The sequence below is a fragment of the Pristiophorus japonicus genome, chromosome 8 (assembly GCF_044704955.1).
Source record: "Pristiophorus japonicus isolate sPriJap1 chromosome 8, sPriJap1.hap1, whole genome shotgun sequence".
NCBI lineage: Eukaryota > Metazoa > Chordata > Chondrichthyes > Pristiophoridae > Pristiophorus > Pristiophorus japonicus.
In genome coordinates, this window is record NC_091984.1 from 96,943,865 (window position 1) to 96,959,882 (window position 16,018).

At 40.3% G+C, this 16,018-nt stretch overlaps 1 protein-coding gene across 1 annotated transcript in view; it reads right to left on the minus strand.

Moving 5' to 3' along the window:
• Positions 1 to 16,018, minus strand: part of lamc1 (laminin, gamma 1) — a 295,041-nt gene that overhangs the window by 94,965 nt on the left and 184,058 nt on the right. Inside the window, exon 3 of the mRNA XM_070887137.1 lies at positions 11,590 to 11,720. Coding sequence (XP_070743238.1) covers positions 11,590 to 11,720 — 131 coding nt within the window. The remainder of the gene's footprint in view (positions 1 to 11,589; positions 11,721 to 16,018) is intronic.

The window sequence follows — 16,018 nt, forward strand, 5'->3', positions numbered from 1 at the left end:
CAGCGCCAGGACCTGCCTCCCCCACCGACCCCTTGTGCTGCGCCACGCCGAGCACAAAGACGTCCTGAGTAGACCAGAGAATCACAAGGTAAGTTTTCGGCGCCCTATTTATTCCAGACAGTCGCCACACCTTATGGAGATGTGCTGTTTTTCCAGAGGGCAGAAACTTGGGCCCCTTGTGTGGCACTTTCAATTTTGACAGGCTAAACCGCAAAGAGTATTTATTATTGCCGACCTAAGCCATCAGTGAGACATGCTTATTGGTCAGCCAACTTCCAGTCAATGTGCGTGTGGCATTAAAGCTATAAAACAAAGCATGTTTCGTGCAAGACTTTTCTACATTACTGAGACGAGAATCATATACAAATGTTGTGCTGTGCTCCACTTCCCTATGGGAGAAGAGATATAGGACTGCTATATCTATGTCTCAGGACTATAATCCTCCCCCTGGGTTGAAGGGAATTTGAGATGCTCAATTTGTTTTTAAAGACACTACAGTACACATTAATACAGATGCCCGTTAATAAATATTTTTGAAATTTTTAACATTTTTGTTACATGTTTCTATTTGCACAGTTGCCTTTTTTCTTAAAAAGCACGTCTTTTTAATGTTTCTTCTCCCTTGCTTGTACTCTGGTATCCCACTGGTATCATTGCTAGCCTGAACCTTAACTACTAGCATTAATCTAGCATTTAACTTAAAGAAAAACTCAAGTTGCTTCACTTGAAATACAGAGGGTAACAGTTACCAAGCCAGGAGAGGTAGATTAGCAAAGACTGAAAGCTTGGTTGATGAAGTGAATTGAAAGCAGCTTTTAAATGGTGGTGTTCCAGAGAGAGACATTATTGATCCATCAAGTTACTGATTTTTTGGGAGGAGGCTGCGAAAACAGTAATTAGCTAGATTAGATTATCTTTTTGTGGACAGAACACAACTAGGTAATCTCATCAAACTGTTAGGTAGATGCCAGCAACTGCAACAAAATGTCACGCTCTGCCCGTTGGTTGTTCGATACTCAAAATCTACCCAATGAAGTACAGGTCATGTGCGTTTATAACACCCCGAATGTAGATTTTGGTATTTGCACAATTTAGTGACAAACTCCACTGCTGGAGTCGTCTAGAACATGAGGACATAACCTTAAAATCAGAGCCTAGCTGTTCAGGAGAGAAGTTAGGAAAAACTTCTTGAAAAGGATGGTACAAGTGTGGAAAACTATCCCACAAGAAGCTGCAGATGCTAGCTCAATTAATAATTTTAAATCTGGGATTGTAGATTTTTTTCTAGCCATGAGTATCGAAGGATATGGCGTCAAAGTGGGTGGATGGAGTTAGGATACACATCAGCCATGATCTCACTGAATGGCAGAACAGGCTTAAGGAGCTGAATGGCCGACTCCTATTCATTTGTTTCTAAACAGAAGACTGATTTCAGAACTAATCTACTCTCAGCTTTCCATTGCAAACTGTTGGCCAGGGTCACCAACAGTACAAGGAAACTGAATTATCAAATTGTTAACTTATGATTTGGCTTCTGGTAATATTAACTGTGAATGTTTACTGTTACTTAGATCTGTTATGGTGAAGCAAAGACCATTTAAGATCATGAAGTAAAAGTGCAATTAGTTTTTGCAATTCTAGTTCAAGGATGAAAACAGACTTTGAAATGTTATGATTCCTTCTTCCCCACTGCAACATATATGCTTTGAATTACTTCTCAGTAAGATTAGGAAACAAACAAAACAGAATCAGAAATCATGTAAACTATTTTGCATGAAAGCATCAGCCAAATGTTCTCCAGATCAAGACTGCTACAGAATGGAAAAATCAAAATTCTGCCCGATTATGCTATTAAAATATAATTTATAAAGATTAAATCTAAAATTATAATCGATCGGGTTATGGGTAAATCCACCTACTGACTCAAAGTGCAACAACAGGTTACAGTGACTGATCACCTACATTAAGTTATCAGCCCAAGCCTGCAATGTGATACCTAACTATGTGTCAGACATAATCCTGAACTGACAGTCTTAACAGGAAAATTGGTGGAAATAGCAAAAGAATGGGAGGTTAAAGAGCAGCATCTGAAACGTTTGAAATGTTTTGACATTTTTAGATGAACGCTTCCTGTGAAGTCAAACATGCAAGTTTTCAAACTGACAAACACTCGGCAGCTACAGCAGGTTAATGCACTGTCCTTGTACCACTTGGATCTGGATTTCAATTCTGCCCAAGCAAATGATGAATGTCACTACTGATAGCTGTAAGGGTCTCAAAAAAAAAATGATCTTTGGTTAGTTTCTTCCCAGTTTGTAATGATCAGGAGTCTCCACTCCCCACAGAAAACTCACAATGACAACCACTTCCTGTGATCAAAAATGAGAGAGAGAGAAAACACATGTTCAAGATCAGTCAGTCCAATTGGTTCCGGAAGGAAGTTCAGCCTAGCGAGGCAAAATTCACTCACTTAAGCTCAGAACTGGTAGGCTGACAAGGAAAAGTGATTCAAGTCCACTAAGACGATAATAGAACAGTTAAATGTTTTTCTTATTCAAAAGAGGGGGGTTACGGTTAAGTGTAGTAAATACATTTTGATTATAACGGTCACTCTGTATGTTGACTTGCAGTCTGTAAAATAAACAAGCTTAACAATTTGTATCTGGCCTCATTTCACTAAGTATTTTCTGTCAGCTTACCAAAGAATTGGAGATGCATTCAAGGGCACACATGAAAGACATGCTATCCAATTCAGATCACATGGGGTACCATTGATCGACATATATTGGTTTGGGCAGTATAGGCACAGTCCTGAATACAAGATTTAGGGATTGCTTGCGACAGTGTCCAGCACCACTAAACTCGAGAAAATATCTAAGGCAGACCTGACATTTGTAGCAGTCCCACGTCCTCTAGTTTTGCCCCATTTACCAATTAGTATAAGAAATAGGAACAAGCCTGCTCCGCCATTCAATAAGATCATGGCTGATCTGATCATGGACTCAGCTCCACTTCCCTGCCCGCTCCCCATAACCCCTTATCATTTAAGAAACTGTCTATTTCTGTCTTAAATTTATTCAATGTCCCAGCTTCCACAGGTCTCTGAGGCAGCGAATTCCACAGATTTACAACCCTCAGAAGAAATTCTCTCATCTCTGTTTTAAATGGGTAGCCCCTTATTCTAAGATCATGCCCTCTAGTTCTAGTCTCCCTCATGAGTGGAAACATCCTCTCTGCATCCATCTTGTCAAGCCTCCTCATAATCTTATACGTTTCGATAAGAGCACCTCTCATTTTTCTGAATTCCAGTGAGCAGAGGCCCAATCTACTCAACCTTTCCTCATAAGTCAACCCCCTCATCCCTGGAATCAACCGAGTGAATCTTCTCTGAAATGCCTCCAAAGCAAGTATATTCTTTCGTAAATATGGAAACCAAAACTGCACACAGTATTCCAGGTGTGGCCTCACCAAAACCTTATGTAGCTGTAGCAAGACTTCCCTGCTTTTATACTCCATCCCCTTTGCAATAAAGGCCAAGATACCATTGGCCTTCCTGATCACTTGCTGTACCTGCATACTATCCTTTTGTGTTTCATGCACAAGTACCTCCGGGTCATGCTGTACTAAGGCACTTTACAATCTTTCTTCATTTAAATAATAACTTGCTCTTTGATTTTTTTTCTGCCAAAGTGCATGACCTCACACTTTCCGACATTATACTCCATCTGCCAAATTTTTGCCCACTCACTTAGCCTATGTCCTTTTGCAGATTTTGTGTGAAATCTTCACATTGCTTTTCCTCCCATCTTTGTATCGTCAGCAAACTTGGCTACATTGCACTCAGTCCCTTCGTCCAAGTCGTTAATATAGATTGTTAATAGAAAGGGGCTGAATTGGAACAGACAATTGTTGACTAATAACTTTTGGAGTGGGGTTTATGTACTGGTCAGATCTTGAGACGGGTGGCACAAGCATGCAGATGCAAGGACGCAGCTCAAGCAGCCCATAGCAGGACATGCCTGATCTGATGACAGGTCGCAAGACCAGTAAGAATTAAGAGTCTCTAATGCCATCAGAATTTGAGATCAGATCCTTTAAATTGCACATGACATTGATGGCAAGGGCATGTCTGCCCTTACACAAGGTGCAGTGGCATTAACAGTTTACTTTCAGGGTTGCCACAGCAGCACTCTCGTTGTCAAAGACAACCATCAGGTATAATTTTCTTACTTCTCCAAGCACAGCCCTCACTAGTTATATTATCGGGCGCGTTGGTATTATCAAACATTTAAAACTCCCTCAAATCACCAGTGTACCATCATGCATGAGGTTTCACAAGCTTTATTTAAGTCAGACTTTTTTTTTTAAAAAGCCACAAAAACAGTAACTTCTCAAACCCCCACTCCATTCTTGAAGGTAGCTGTTTGTAGAAAGCTCCTACTGGAACAAGAGTTTCACGGCACTATTTTCTATCACAATTCACTTGAAAAGTAATTCATTAAACTCTTAATATTAAAGGGTCTGGTCCAATAGAAGGTTTAATTCATAGTAATCTAAGCAAATTGTAACTGGGTTACATTTTGATTTAAATGCTAAGTTACTAGTGAAATCATGTATGCTTAAAATCAAAAGCAACTTTATTCACTTGCATCTTGAACTTCTCTAATCTTTCCTCGTGGCTTATTCGCTTTACCTTTTGAATAAGTGTTCGCAATTTACAAATGTTGTATTCTTTGCACGTCACCAAATTTCTATATAGTAAATGATCAGGCTTCATAACAGTCTTACAATAGGCCAGACCATAAGAGGTTAAAAAACACACAAGGGGGGGGGGGGGGGGGGGATTAATTGATTTGCACACAATTCTCTCCAACAAATCCACCCCCCCCCTCCCTCCCTTGAACTGAACTAAACAAAATCTGCATTTTTTAAACTTCATTTTGTAAAACATTGCCCCATTGATCTGCTCACATCGTTATTGGTTGCGAATGTAAATTTACAACTAAATAAATGATTATAGGATCCTTGGGACGAATGTTAGAATTCCTAATTTATTTATTTGATACACACTGTTGTGTTGCATTCAAGTTTAATTAAAATTATCTAAACATCAATCTTGTCTGTGGACTTCAGCAACAATTAAAGCAAGCAACAGGACCAACATATAATGCTGGCATTGTTTGAGATGCTAAAATCAATCCGCTAACTCAAACTGCACCTAGATCAGTATCTTGAGTGGCTGGGGAGCTCTTGGAGATGCACTGCTGGAGACTTGTGGCCTTTAAATCCAATTAATAGCTGTGGAAAAGGGGAGGCAGTGTAACCTTTTGATGTCTGCCGACATGAGAGAGAGATTAAAGGCTCCCTCTGGTGTCAAGAGGCAGCACCTGTACATACTGTATATTACACAAGTATGAAATTTATAACCAGATGTTTCGTTATTTCAGGGCAGTGTGGGCAGCAGTTAAAAGAGACGAGACAAAAGCGAGCGAAGAGCGCGGGGGGGGGGGCGCGCGCGAGCGAGCCGGGGGAGGGGGCGGGCGCGAGAGCGAGATTCCCTTCTGGTTTTTGTCCAACACATTTCAGTAATGCAATTGGGATACTGGAGTGCTGCTGTTTGCTAGTTATTTTCCATATTTTCTCTCTGACTCCTATTTAATTCTTCAACTATATGTGAGAAGTAGAAGTTCTTCAGACATATTTTAGACTGAAGTTATACTGCACCTGGCAGGGGTCTCAACTTCACTGTTGGTGTGCAGTGGAAGACTCCTCAGTCATAGTGCCAAGTTTACATTCATGAAGATACAAAACTGATTATCACTACAAAGGTGACAGTATAACTACATCCTTAGGTACAATACTTGATGCAGCATAATCAAACTTCACATGCTGCTTTTTAAAATCCCACTTACTTTTGTCTTGCATTTCCAATAATCTTCTACAATACTGAAGGTGTATGAAAGTGACAAATGAAGCATCAAAAATAAAACAAAAATATCCTTAAATACTTTGAATCTGAATCAGTAATACGAACCTCATCTTTTAACAAGTCAATGGAAATGGACTTCAATTAGTTACGAGAATGGAGATGTTTTAATATCCATGCCTAATGGAGTTAAGAGTTGTAGCTTTTTAATGCATTCAAGCTTAAACTTGGCAGTCCTGTGCCATTATTCTTTTTTAATTTGTTCCTGGGATTTGGGCATTGCTAGCAAGGCCAGCATTTATTGCCTATCCCATTTTCCCTTGAGAAGCTGGTGGTGAGCAGCCTTCTTAAACCGCTGCAGTCCTTGTGGTGAAAGTATTCCCATAGTGCTTTTAGGGAGAGTGTTCCAGGATTTTGACTCAGCAACGATGAAGGAATGGCGATATATTTCCAAGTCAGGATGGTGAGCGACTTGGAGGGGAACTTACAGGTGGTAGTGTTCCCATGTGCTTGCTGCCCGTCAGTCACAGGTTTGGGAGATGTGGTCGAAGAAGCCTTGGCGAGTTGCTGCAATGCATCTTGCAGATGGTACACACTGCAGCCACAGTGCGCCACTGGTGGAAGGAATTAATGTTTGTGGTGGTAGATTGGGTGCTAATCAAGCGGGCTGCTTTGTCCTGGATGGTGTCGAGCTTCTTGAGTGTTGTTGGAGCTGTACTCATCTAGGCAAGTGGACAGTATTCCATCACACTCCTGACTTGTGCCTTGTCGATAGTGGAAAGGCTTTGGGGAGTCAGGTGGTGAGACACTCGCTGCAAAATACCCAGCCTCTGACCTGCTCTTGTAGCCACATTATTTATGTCGCTGGTCCAGTTAAGTTTCTCGTCAATGGTGATCCCCAGGATGTTGATGGTGAGTGATTCGGGGAAGGTAATACCGTTGAATGTCAAGGGGTGGTGGTTAGACTCTTGCTTGTTGGAGATGGACACTGCCTGGCACTTGTGTGGCACGAATTTCACTTGCCACTTATCAGCCCAAGCCTGAATGTTGTTCAAGTCTTGCTGCATGTGGGCATGGACTGCTTTAGTATCTGAGGACTTGCGAATGGAACTGAACACTGTACAATCATCAGCGAACTTCCCCACTTCTGATCTTATGATGGAGAGGAGGTCATTGTTGAAGCAGCTGAAGATGATTGGGCCTAGGACACTGCTCTGGGGTTGAAATGATTGATCCCCAACAACTACAACCACCTTCCTTTGTGCTAGTTATGCCTATAAGAACACTTATTATTATACCGTTCTATAGATTATAGTGAGGAAACTAGTGACTGAAAACAAGATGTTAAATGTTGATAAAGAATAAAACTTGCTGCTTTCTTAACAAGTCAAAAAGGAAGCAGAAATCAAGTTTACATTTTGGGATCATTTGAAAATGCAATCCTCACATTAAAGCTAGTCATGTAAGAGGTAAGACAATGTAAACCGTTACATTGAGATCTTTATTTGAATAATCACTTGCTTATATTGCAACCTAGCTACTCTGAACTGGAATTTTCTGAGCTGCAAAACAAACTCCTAACAATGACCTTGAAGTACTGTAAAAATATTAGAATACCATATAAAATATGTTAAGCTTCTCAGTCCTTGGTGGACTGCATCTCAGCAAGCATTTACTGATAGGAATAATTCCAGCTGCTCCATACGAAATCATTCCTACCCTAGATGGTCATATTTGTTAAAAATTCCTGGCGTGGGGCTGTACTCCAATTCACCAAATGATGCAACACCTCGCCATCTGGAAAAGTCAGCTTAAGCATGTGAACTGTGACACTACACCGTCCATAGCACTTAACATATCTAAAATAATGTAAGTGTACAGATCAAGGGTGGGGAACATTGGTGTTTTCCTGAGATGTTGCTTTGAAAGACAAACTATCTCGGAACTTTTCAAGCAAACCAGACTTCTCTCCTGGGAAGATTTCCATTCCAGTTCCTTTATATCCTATCTATTTGAGACCTCAAACCAAAATACGTCCCATTAAAAATGATTACCCGCCCTCAATTCCCAGCTGCTTTGAGGTAGTGGAAGTAGCAGCAGAGGCTGAAATACAATACATACAGCACTCCTAAGCTACATCTAAAAATTAACCAGGGTTCCGCCAACTAATTCGTGACTAGACTGAGAAAGTGCCTGCGTGGACAGATGAGAGAACGCAGTGCATCAATAGGCTGCCAGCATTCACCATCTCGGTTCACACATGAAGAATGCTAACTTGGGCAAGTTTTATATTGTCAGCAAATGCCAATATTGTACCTCCATGTATACAGAGAATAAAAGTTATCTCAGCACTGAGCCTGGAGCACACAATTTCCAACTTTTCCCCATGCATTAAAGCTATCTCTGCTTCGCGTCTGAGCTATATTTTTTTTAAAAACCATGTTGCTTGCTACATGTCCTCTTATAACATTTGAATTTTTGTAACAAGCTTCCTGTGAGACATCTAAAATCATAAACACCACATCTACTACATTCCCTTCATAGAATCATAGAATGATACAGCACAGGAGGTCATTTGGCCCATCATGCCTGTACCGGCTCTTTGGTAAAACAATCCAATTAATCCCTCTCCCCTGCTCTTTCCCCATAGCCCTGTAATTGTTTCCCTTCAAGCATTTGTTCAATTCGCTTTTTAATGTTACTATTGGATCTGCTTCCACCGCTTCATGTCGCCTCTGGTTCTTTTGCCAATTACCTTAAAGCTGTGTTGTTTGGTTACTGACCCTTCAGCCACTGAAAACAGTTTCTCCTTATTTACTCTATCAAAACCGTTCCATGATTTTGAACACCTCTATCTAATCTCCTCTTATCCTTCTCTGCTCCACGTACAACCACCTCAGTTTCGCCACATAACTGAAGTTACTCATCCCTGGTACCATTCTAGTAAATCTCTTCTGCACCCTCTCCAAGGACTTGACATCCTTCCTAAAATATTATGACCAGAATTGACAATACTCCAGCTCTGAGGCTGAACCAGTGTTTTATAAAAGTTTAACATAACTTCCTTGCTTTTGCACTCTATTCCTCGACTAATAAAGCCAAGGATCCCATGTGCTTTTTTAACAGCCTTCTTTAATTTATCCTGCCACTTTGAAAGATTTATGTACATACACCCCCAGGTTTATCTGTTCCTGTATATTGCCTCTCCTCATTCTCTCTAGCAAATGCATCACTTCTTGGGTGTTAAATGTCATCTGCCATGTGTCTGCCTATGTATTCCTGAAGTCAGTTACTATCCTCCTCAATGTTTACTGAGTTTCTGAGTTTCTTATCATTGGCAAACTTTGAAATTATGCCCTGTATACCCATTTTCAAGTTATTAATATATAAAGAGCAGTGGTCCTAATACCCTTTGGGAACACCAGTGTATAATTCTTTCCAGTCTGAAAAACAACTGGTCACCACTGCTCTCTGCTTTCTGTCCCTTAGCCAATTTTGTATCCATGCTACTACTTTCCCTTTAAGCCCATGGGTTTTAATTTTGTTCACAAGTCTATTATGTGGTACTTTGGCAAGTGCCTTTTAAAAGTCTATCTACACATCTTTAACCTCCTTACCCTGATCAACCCTCTCCATTACTTCAAAGAACTCTATCAAGTTAATCAAACACAATTTTTGCCTTTAACAAATTCATGCTGACTTTCACTTATTAGCCCATACTTTTCCAAATGCCAATTCATTTTGTCCAGGATTATTGTCTCTAAAAGTTTCCCCATCACCAACGTTAGGCTATCCAATTGGTCACTTCTTTATAAATACCCTCAAATTTGTGAAATAATCTTGCTTTGTAACAAAACTTTGCTGGATGTCCTCAATTATCCCAGGCATTTTTAAATGCTCATAAAATCCATAACTTCAGAGAAAATTAAAGAGTTTGGCTACAACTAATGGCAGACTATCTGCTCTGTAATTACCCGGTTTATTATTCCATTCCTTCATGAACAGAGGTGGGACGCAGACAATTCTCCAGTACAATTAGCATATCCAAGCAGGATTGACTTTTTTTTTTTAAAACTATTGCGCCTCAATATATGCTGCTATATCTTCTCCAACTTCCTCCAGCTGCTGAGCATACCAGAGACTGATGACTGGAGTTCTGCTCAATTATTTTCAATAGTTATCTCTTAACAATTCTTCCCCATCCTCCTCCAGTACATCTATGCACTCACATTTACCATCATTTCTAAAATGAAAAATACGCAACATCTCTTGCATAGCTCCATCCTCCAGAACTAGATTCCCCCTTCATCACATGTGGATCCATCCTCTTTTTGACTGTTCTTTTTATAAGCTGCTAAAAGGAGATAGAGGGTTTTTAATCTCTATTCAAAGCACAAAACTCTGTTCTTTGATACACCTCCTTTGCACCTTACAGAATATTTATCTATTTTGTACTCTACCCTTATAATATTCAAATATTTCCTACTGCTAATCCACTGTCCCATTTGCCTACTTTTCTGCCCAGCTAATTTGAGCTAGATCCCTTCTTATTTCACTGAATTTTAAATTTTTCCTGTTCATTAATTATCTTTGTTTTCAGGGTTGAATCTAACTCTTTTGTAGTAACTATTTCACAATTGTCCTCCTATTCTCATTATTTGCCCCCATTTATGTAGATGGGAGCAGAATGTTGCAAGGGGAGAGAGACAGATTAATTAAATGGCAAAATTGTGGCAGATGGAGTTCAATATGTGAAGGTGAGGGGTCATCCATTTTAGATCCAAGATAGATAAATCATAATATTTTCTTAATGGTATGAGATAAGGAACTGTAGCAAAACAAAGGGATTTGGTTGTCCAGGTACAGAAATCACTAAAAGCTAGTGCACAGGTACAAAAAGTAATTAACAAGACTAATGGAAAATTGGATCTCGAGGAGGTTGGAAACTATGCTTCAGTTGTACAGAGCCTTGTTCAGATCTCACCTGGTATACTACATTCAAGTTGGGGCACCGCATCTCAATAAATATATATTGGCCTCGGATGTGTACAGTGCAGATTCGCAATGCTAACATGGCTTGAAGGGTTAAATTATGAGGACAGATTGCATGAACATGACTTGTATTCCCTGGAGTTTAGACGGTTGAACTAATTCAGATGTATAAAATGGTGAATTTGATAGGGTAGGTACAGATAAATTATTTTCCTCTGGTGAGAGAACCCAGACAAGGGGGTACAATCTTAAAATTAGAGCTGGTCATTCAGGAGTGAAATCAGGAAGTATTGTTTCACAAAGGACAGTGGAAATTTTGAACTTTGTTCCCAAAAGGCAGTGAATTGAAATTTTCAAGATTGAGCGCGATAGATTTTTGTTAGGTGAGGGCATTATTTAAATCACTTGAAATATCAGGCCTTCAAAAACCCCAATGCCAATAGTTGGCACCACCCCCATCTCCCTTACAACCTGTTGCACACTGGCATTAGATTTACATTCCTTGCTTGGGTTTAATTTAAATCGACACCCAAGTAGCATAGAGACCCGTTATAAAATTTCAGTGACAAAGCAGGGGTCGGGGGCAGCAAAACCCATGCAGTTACATTCACCTGGGAGTTCACTAGCAAGTTTTAAAACTACATGTTAAAATCAAGGGGAAACGAAAGTACCTTCCGCCAACTGCAAAGTCTGAAATAGCATAATAGTAGGACTTCAGAACCTTCGGGTCGTTAAAAACCTCGTCTCCAAAGGTGTTCAATCTATTCAAGGTCACTTTGATGTCAGTTGCCGTAACCCATTCCTGTAAATGAGCAAAGAGTTACTAGGTTAGCACAATGCCATATGCAGAAATCAATCATTATCAGTCATGAGAGTCATGAGAATATCCACCATGGAACATCCAGTATACCAACACAACCCTGCATGAACACTCATTACATTTTCTGTAATAATTCATATTTAAAAAGTGTACATGAAATATAAATTTATGCTCAGATATGATATATTTATTAATAAATTTGAATTTAAATAAATGTAACAACTAATTTCGCATTTTTATATTAAAGTTGCATAATGTGCAATCAAACCACAAACCTGTTCTTTAAAAATGCATTTACAATTTAATTATACATAGCGAACAGAAGGGAATTTTCCCACCATGGCTAGTACATTGGTTCTGCTGGTTGTTTATTTAGCACCAGTTAACCAGAGAAAAATCCTTTAAATTCCATATTATACAAGTTTAAACCAAGGCTGAACACTCTCCTCCCACAAATCACTAACATGCTGTGGACCAAAACATTTAGCTTCCAACAAACAAGTACCCTTGGAATTTAAAATGTTCATTATAAATGAAAGCTGGTAAAAATATCATTGGAATTTTCAGCATGTGTTCTTTCCAGATGTGCTGCTGGTATGTGCAAAGTACATCATGTATTCTTGTAAATCATTGTGTGTTTACTTGGCCAGAAGAAATAGTGTAGTCATCAAAATGGACAAAGAGGGTATTCAAAGAATGGCCCAGTGCCAAGTCAATTTTAATCCCAGGGAATGAACGGGAAGAGGAGGATATGCACAAATTAGATTGTTTTATGTTTTGTAATATAATTGTTGACCCATACAGCAGGGCTTGGGCACAGCTCCAAATCTTGTCAAATTCTGTTCAGATGTTATCAAAAGATGAAACTATACTCGACAACACTCATCTACATTGTACAATTAAAGATGACTGCCAATACCACATTAAATGACGACAACTTTTGGAAACTCAGAAACTGAGGAAAGCCAGGTTTTACTGAACAACTTGGTGTCCATATCTAATATGGGAAGTTGGTATTTCTGCACAGTTAGAGTGCACACTATTTCTTAAAATAATTTCAGATCGTTCAAAAAATATCAGCTACCAATTCTGCATGGCAAGTATGTTGCACGATACTTCTCGTTGAGAAAGCGGTGATCCTTAAAATGATCTAGTTGGCCATAATTAAAATCACTAAGGAGCCTAAATTGGTCGAAACCGATGGTCCGCCAATTTCTCGGCCTCTGGGGTCGACTGTGCGCAATTTTCATGACACTTTTTCTTGGCAGTATGCCGAGCCAAGTGCAGCCAACTTCACTCGGGAATCTTCGGCTCCCAAGTTGTGCGCATGCGCATGCTGTGGAGGTATGTACACTATTCCTTTGTACAAAATTAGGTTTTGTTTTTTTACTTCAGATGATATATATTAGATAGAGAGAGATATAGAGAGAGATAATTATAGATAGATAGATAGATAGATAGATAGATAGATAGATAGATAGATAGATAGATAGATAGATAGATAGATAGATAGATAGATAGATAGATAGATAGATAGATAGAGAGACACATATATGAGAGAGATAGACAGACAGACAGACAGACAAACTTAATTGGAGGGAGGCGGTGGGGGGGTGATGAGACACAAAATTTTAATTGTACAGCTGAAGATGCATACCGCCGACTGAAGATTGACTTAAAACCACTTTTTCCAGTGTGGTCTGCAGGTTCGGCGGTATGTCGGTGGCAAGTGATGAATTTGGCAATTTTGGGTGGTATGTCGGCAGTGTACATGGGCGAACAGCATGCATGCCGCGGATGATTTTTCCGCCGCGGATGATTTTTCCGCCAGGCGGTATGTAGATATTTTTTTGATGAATGTCGCGATTGTGGGCAGTATGTCGGCGGTCTGCAGCAATATGTCGACCAATTTCGGGCCCTATTTCTTCTGTGATGCAACGTGGGACGTTTTACTACATTAAAGGCACTGTATAAATGCAAGTTGTTTTGTTGACATCCAACACAACATCCAGACTCCACAAACTATTTTACAAGTCTGTATTAAAATGACTTTTATATAACTTGCATTTATATAGCGCTTTTAATGTAGTAAAACGTACCAAGGCACTTCACAGGAGCATTATTCAGACAAACTGAAATGCTGAAGGTGCAGAACAAATTCAGCAACAAAATGCATAAACTGCATGCAGAATTTGTGACACTGCTAATTCAACAAGTGCCTTCGATAAAGCCCATAGAGGCAAAGATGTCAGCCTTCCTGCATACAGATCAAAGATGGCAGAATCATTGGCAGAAATTGCTACTGGAACTTGAGACACATAGCCAACCCCCGAAACATTGACTCAGTTTTTCTCTCCACAGATGATGCTTGAAATATTTCCAGCATTTTGTGGTTTTATTTCAGATTTCCAGCATCCGCAGTATTTTGATTTTGTTTTAGCACATATCCTGTTTGCTGGTTTGTCCTGCTTGAATTAATGGGAACATGGATTTTAAACCTTATGCACAGCTGCCAAGGTATTTAAGCCATCTGTAACATTTGATATTGACAATCGGAGATGGCATATGCTAACTATGACCTATTAATAGGCAACCAATTTGTGGAAGCAAATTCAATGGTAACTTTCTAAATGGAATTGGGTGTATACCTGAAAAGGAGAAATTTGCTGGACTATAGCAAAGAGCAGAGGAGTGAGACTAGTTGGATAGCTCTTTCAAAGAATCGGCACAGATATGATGGGCTGAATGGTGACGTTCTGTGCTGTATGATTCTATGATAACTGGTCAGATACTCTATGAGGTATAATTTCTGGGAGAACTACCTTGCTCTGCTTTGAAAAGTGCCATAGAATCTTTACGTCCACCTAAAAGCAGATAGAGCCTCTGTTTAGTGTTTCCTCCAATTTTGTAAAAGAATACTTTCTAATGAAGATGGTGCTTATTTAAGCTATTACGTTAGTTTGATTCGAGGAATGATAGCTGCAGGCGTGTTTTGATTATAGGAGCAGGGGTGGAAGTAAAGAATAGCATGAATGCCACACATTAACTGGCCTGAACACGGACACAGGTCCTTATGCAAATCATGATTGGTATGTATTTAACCCCTTGTAACCTGTATTACACTACCACCAGAGGGCATACCTGTTGGAGTCCCAAGGGTTCCCAGCATCCCTTGGGAGCATGGTATATAAGCAGGCCACCCACGAGGTACCTTCACTCTAGAGTCTTATTAAAAGGAGCTAAGGTCACACTTGTTAATTGCACACAGTACTCAGTTTCATCCTTTATTATGAGCATAGCAATTGGTGACGAGGTAACGAACAACCGTGCGAAAACGCAAAGAACAGTTGGCATCCTGGAGAAGTTCTCAGAAGGGGACGATTGGGAGGCCTTCGTGGAGAGACTCGACCAATACTTCATGGCCAACGAGCTGGAAGGGGACGAGAATGCTACCAAACGAAGGGTGATCCTCCGAATTGTCTGTGGAGCAACAACCTATGGTCTCGAAGAACCTCCTAGCTCCGGCAAAACCAAGAGAGAAATCCTATGAAGAATTGTGTACTCTGGTCCGGGAGCACCTAAATCCTAAGGAAAGCGTTTTGATAGCGAGATATTGGTTCTACATGTGTCAACAATCGGAGGGCCAGGAAGTGGCGAGCTGTCGCCAAACTAAGGCGCCTCTCGCAGGACATTGTGAGCTTGAGGGATTCCTAGAACAAATGCTTAGAGACTTTTTTGTACTGGACATTGGTCATGAGACAATCCTTCGCAAACTGTTGACTGTAGAAACTCCAAACCTAAGTAAAGCCATAACGATAGCCCAGGCATTTATGTCCACCAGCGACAACACCAAACAGATTTCGCAGAGTCAAGAAGTTTCGGCCAGTACTGTGCATAAAGTAACATCGGTTTCGAGCAGAAATATACATGGCAGAACGTACACGCCGGCTGTTGCTGCCCGACCTCAGATGACCCAGAGTCCGCCATCAATCGTTAACTGCCTCGCATTAACACCTTGTTGGCGTTGTGGAGGTGATCATCGGCCCCATCAGTGCCGCTTCAAACACTATGCATGCAACGGTTGCAGAATGTGCAGGCGAGCTGCAAACCACCACATTGCAGAGGAAGATCGATCCATTGTGGATCAGGCTGAATTGGAGACCCCCGTACCGAGGAGGCAGAAGTGTACGGGGTACACACATTCACTACGAAATGTCCACCAATAATGTTGAAATTTGAACTGAACGGTATTCCAGTATCTATGGAACTGGACACGGGTG